The sequence below is a fragment of the Cygnus olor genome, chromosome 1 (assembly GCF_009769625.2).
Source record: "Cygnus olor isolate bCygOlo1 chromosome 1, bCygOlo1.pri.v2, whole genome shotgun sequence".
Classification (NCBI taxonomy): domain Eukaryota; kingdom Metazoa; phylum Chordata; class Aves; order Anseriformes; family Anatidae; genus Cygnus; species Cygnus olor.
The window spans coordinates 134,725,946-134,731,156 of record NC_049169.1 but is presented as its reverse complement, the minus strand read 5'-3'; the positions used below and the strand labels follow the sequence as shown (position 1 = coordinate 134,731,156).

Below are 5,211 nucleotides of genomic sequence, written 5' to 3'. Positions count from 1 at the left end.
ACCATTGGCATTTTAAGTACTGTAGGGTCTGCCTAGCTTCCAGTTGTTCCTCAAGATGAAAGTGGATTTATCCTAGGTTCTGTGTAATATCTGCTCATCCACAATGCCAACACCCCAGGGCATGTGGCTAGAGGCAACATAGCATAACATAAGGCTACATATATGGTCTTAGTTTCTTGTATTTTGGCAACTGAATCATGCCAGAATCCTATAGTGAGTCTATATCTACCTCTGAGACAATTAGCTTAGTATTTTTTTGTAGTTCATGAAGATAAACGGCATGTTTTCATGTATGATTCATGAAATCATGCGTGATTCACAGGAGCCTATTTCTTCACTGACCAATTTAAAAAAAAAAAAAAAAAAAAAAAAAAAAAGACAAGCTAAAATGTCAAAACTGACTGTAGACATTTGAAGCTAGGTAGTTTTCAAGAGAACTTCATGATTTTATACAGTACCTAAATGTATTCTCTATCACATTTGTTACACTTTAAACAAACAAAACCAACAAACGCTTTTTGATAAGCATAAAGGCACCTCATACATTTAAACTCTGTAGGTTGTATTTGTGACAACACAGTAGCTGCTTTCTCCAGCAGATGAAGAGACAGAGAGAGAAATAATAAGAATTTCTGATATGCTTTTCCAATGTCTTTTCTAAAGACCTCTGAAAATAATAAAGTACCTTTGAATTCTGTACTTATTCTGACTGCAAACTACTCTGTCTAGCTTATCAAACTGGAGATTTTGTCCCAAAGGCTATTTTGAACTCATTATTGAACCAACGGGTCAGTCTCAAACTATAAAACATACAACAGCCTTTGAAGTTTATAAGCCAACTGCAACACTCTGATTGCTTTGTATTTTAACAGAGAAAAGTAATGATGTCAAATCCTGTGGTGATTCTTCTTTAAGAAACATAATTTACTCACAGATCACACAGATAGCAACCAATTTCTAATTCATCTGTGAATAAACAAGTGCTCAGTGAGCAACACATCATAATTTGTTGTAGACTTGGAAGAGGCAATGACGTCCTACATGCATGTTTTGTTTATTTGAAATTTACACTTTAAAGCAACTGAAAACTATAGGAATAGAGAAACAAGCCAACATTCTTTCATTCCTTGCTTATATCTGCAAAGTTGATGACATTTATGATAGCTGGTTGCCCAAGTTTTAAACAGCAGTGGATCTGAAAAGATCATAGCTACATCTATTTTGGAAAACTTAATAATACCCCCTCCCCCCCTTCCCCTTCTATATATGTGTTTTATGTATGAGGTTACTAAAGATTTACTATCAGGATATTTCTGGCAGAGTAAAAAAGTCATATTTCTTCAAATGGTTGTCTTCAGCACCTAAATTTACAGTATATTCCAGGTATTGTCACTGCAAGGCTACTTGTGTTTGAGCAATGCTATTTTGTTGTTGTTGTTGTTGTTCCCTATATGAATTTGAAATTGTGGGGAATATTTATTTCTCACAGAAAAAAAAAAAAAAAATTACCACTCCCTCCTATATTTTTAGTTTTGTTTTGTTCTGTTTCGTTTTCCTGATAACAGAGTATACTTCAGGAGATTAAACAAACAAACAACCAAAAAAAACTATATATTATATTTCTTAAGTGGCTGCATTTTACCTGTTTATCATTTTGCAATGAATTTCAATTCCCTCTTCCCTCAATTAGAAATGGCTTCTCATTAGAAGACAAAAGGATTTTTGGAAAAGGCCAAACTTAATACAACTCCTTTTATATTTTCAGAAACAGAAGCACATGAATACTGATCAGATGCTAATCTAATTCATCCTAGAAAGGGTCTAGGGAAAAAAGACTTGGCGTTTTCTTCAAGAATATGGGGAGATGTTATGGGACAAAAGATACACTGATGTCAAATAGTAAGCTTCACTCTTTTAAGACAACCTATTATTTTCATAAATCAGAAATAATTTCCACATCAAATGAGGCAAATCAAAAAATACTGCTCCACAAGAAACAAGAGTTAAAGACAGTATCTTGAAGACATCAAAAGGAAAGAATTATCTTTAGAACTGTAAGCCTCAAAAACTTTGCTAGGTGCCACATAAATATCAAAATGAATTAAAAAAAAAAAAAAAAAAAAAAAAAAAAGATCATTAGTTAAGGAAGGAAGGAAGGAAGGAAGGAAGGAAGGAAGGAAGGAAAGCAAGCCTGTACAGGCACAAAAAATCCCTCAGCATATGTGTATTAAGAGTACTGTTGATACTGAATGCCTAAATGGACATGCAGCTGGGACATTTCTGTCCAATGTACAAAAACCTTAGACATTCCAATACTTTTAAATGAAGCATTTGCAGCTTCCTTCTAGGATTATTTTATTTTATATTATATCATAAAACAGTGGTATATGTTGGGAGCACCAATTAGAGGCTGAAGTAATCTTAATTCCAGTCACTTCTTGTCCAAAAAAAGTTCTGTATTTTAATGGCTTATTATTATTATTGTTGATGTTGTTGTTGTTACTATTTTATTATTATCTGTAGAGAAACCATTCTATAAATGTGAACAGTTTTCTTCATAGATAAGTGCCTTCAGCACACAGGTGTAGTATAGTGTCACATTCACGCTTTTTTCTTTTGTGAGAACCTAAGAACGCTTTCAAGCTACAATATCATTGTGTAGCAATGGGAAGAAGCTACCTTATTTTCCATAAGAAATGACAGCTCACCCCTCAGCTGTTTTCTTCCTGTGGTTTGGAGACCTCAAAGTACCCATGAAATAATTCTAAGCTGTTTATGAAATGTAATTAAGAAAAGAGAATTCAAATATATGATACATCATTTACATGCATAATTTGTAGCAGGAGTTCATAAAACAGTAAAGACTATGAACCAATTAGATTTCATCTGAGCAAAGGAAAGGTGCACTGCAATGAAATTCTACACTGTGATCTCCTTATACACAGGTAGGGAACAAAACAAAACAAAACAAACAAAAAAAAAGATTTCTCCCTTTCTTAAAGAGTGGTTAAATACTGGGAATAGGCAAGCAGGATAGACTCATATCATAGAATCATTAGGGTTGGAAAAGACCTCCAAGATCATCTGGTCCAACTGACCCCCTACCACCAATATCACTCACTAAACCATGTCCCTAAGCGCCACGTCCAACCTTTCCTTGAACACCCCCAGGGACGGCAGTGACTCCAGCACCTCACTGGGAAACCCATTCCAATTCTTGACAACTCTGTCTGAGAAGAAATGATAATTTTCCACAAAGCAATTCAAGAAATCATCTTTATGTAAGGAATCATCTTTATATCTGAAGGAGTAAGAGCAAGTATGTTTTGCATCACCTATTAAGAAAAGATGAAATTTGTCACTGTTTTAGAGACCTTATGTGTGACATGATAAGTCTTCTCATGTCTAAGAGCTGCAAGGACCTTCACACAAGCTTAAGAGGTGCAAGGCGAGGGGGATTGCTGTGATGTGGCTGTGGTGCCTGTGACAGCACAGAGGATGAGTCACAGCCTGGGAGCTGTCATCAGGGTCAGCAGCAGGCAGCGCCACCACACTGTGGCCTGGGCCGTCGGTGAGTGCAGCTTGCACCTCCTGCAGGCTATGGCTCGGCTGATCTTCCTTGCCCTGACTGTGCTGGGCTTTGCCCAGGAGCTGTGGCTGGTGGATGATCACATGGATATGGATGTGCATGAGCGAATGCAGCAGCACACAGAGCAGCTGAGTCAGGGCATGGCTCAGCTGCTGCAAGAGATGGAGCAGAGGAGACAGGAGCAGAGTGCGGTGGCCCTGGGAGCTCTGCTCTTCACTGCCTTGCAGCAGTGGCAGCTCTGGGCCTCGGTGGAGCTCCTGGTCCTGCTCTTTGGGCTCTGCCGGTGGCTCAGGAAAAGGAGCTGTGAGCCGTGCAGAAGCAGGAAGCAGGGCAGCTCCACAAGGAAGGAGAAGGACAACGATGATGCAGAAGACAGTGACTCTGATGACACCTGGGATCTGGGCAGGGTTTGGGCCGATCACACCCAGTGGCCGGCACCGTACATGGCTGACAAGTGCAAGGTGGTGGAGGAGCTGGTGGACGAACTTCTTGGTGCCTGCCGAGGACTCTCCGGGAACTGTCTCTTCAAGCCACGGCTGCAGCCGGCCATTGGTGTGGGCTGCCTCTACGACAGCTGGAGTGCCCAGGAAGACAACGTCCTCTACTGCCTGCTCGTGCCCCTGAGGCCTCTCCCCAGGCACACCTTCCACCTGAAGCTAGGTGCCACAGGGGATAAGCCTGCGAGGAACTCCTGCCTGCACGTGGAGCTGGAGTGCACCTGCACGAGGGAGCGGCTGGTGGGGGACATGCTGTGGTTCCTCCACCACCCTGAGGATGAGCTGAGGAGAAGACAGGAGCCCAGCCTGCTACACACCCTCTGCACTGGCTCCTACCTAAATGTGGAGGAAACCACCCACAGGTTCCAGGCCTTGGTGAAAGCAACCTGGGAGCTTCTGCCGCAGTCACGCCACTGCTGCCTGACGGTGCTGCCCTCCCACTGCTCCTGCAAGCTCAGGCTGGCCAGCGCCTCCAAGAGCACCTTCTCTATTGAGATCGTGCTTGGGGTGCAGCTAGATGACTCAGACTCTTTCCTGAGCCTGGAGTAGGCTGCGGACAGCTTCACCAGCAGCCCAGCGCAGCTGCACGACACCAGTTTCTCCAGCAGCGCAACAGAGACAGTTGTTAGCAGCCAGGCAGTGACCACCCAGACCCGTGGAGAGAGTCCATTCCATCCAGGAGCTTCAGCCTATGCAGATGCCAATAAATTGCTCATGTTAACATACACTCTGTCCGTGACTGTGCAGCACTTTGTGGGGGAATGCAGACATTCCCCCTGCTCAAGTAAGGCCACCTACAGCAGGCTGTCCAAGACCGTGCCCAAGACGTGGTAATTGTATCATAGAATATGCTCACATCATAGAATCATTAAGGTTGGAAAAGACCTCCAAGATCATCTGGTCCGACTGTCTCCCTACCACCAATGTCTCCCACTAAACCATGTCCCTAAACACCACGTCCAACCTTTCCTTGAACACCCTCAGGGGCAGTGACTCCACCACCTCCCTAGACAACCTGTTCCAATGCCTGACTACTCTTTTTGAGAAGAAATGTCTCCTAATTTCCATCCTAAACCTCCCCTGGCACAACCTGAGGCCATTCCCTCTTGTCCTATCACTAGTAAA

The 5,211-nt window shown here is 42.4% G+C and overlaps 1 protein-coding gene across 1 annotated transcript; it reads left to right on the top strand.

The window, feature by feature from the left end:
- The first annotated feature begins 3,600 nt into the window (after positions 1–3,600).
- Positions 3,601–4,635, top strand: LOC121074441 (inositol 1,4,5-trisphosphate receptor-interacting protein-like 1). The gene has a single exon (XM_040566517.1). It carries the CDS (start codon positions 3,601–3,603, stop codon positions 4,633–4,635), a length of 1,035 nt encoding a protein of 344 aa, XP_040422451.1.
- Positions 4,636–5,211: the final 576 nt, after the last annotated feature.

Coding starts and splice junctions, on each gene's coding strand:
- LOC121074441 (XM_040566517.1), top strand. CDS start 3,601: ATGGCTCGGCTGATCTTCCTTGCCCTGACTGTGCTGGGCTTTGCCCAG.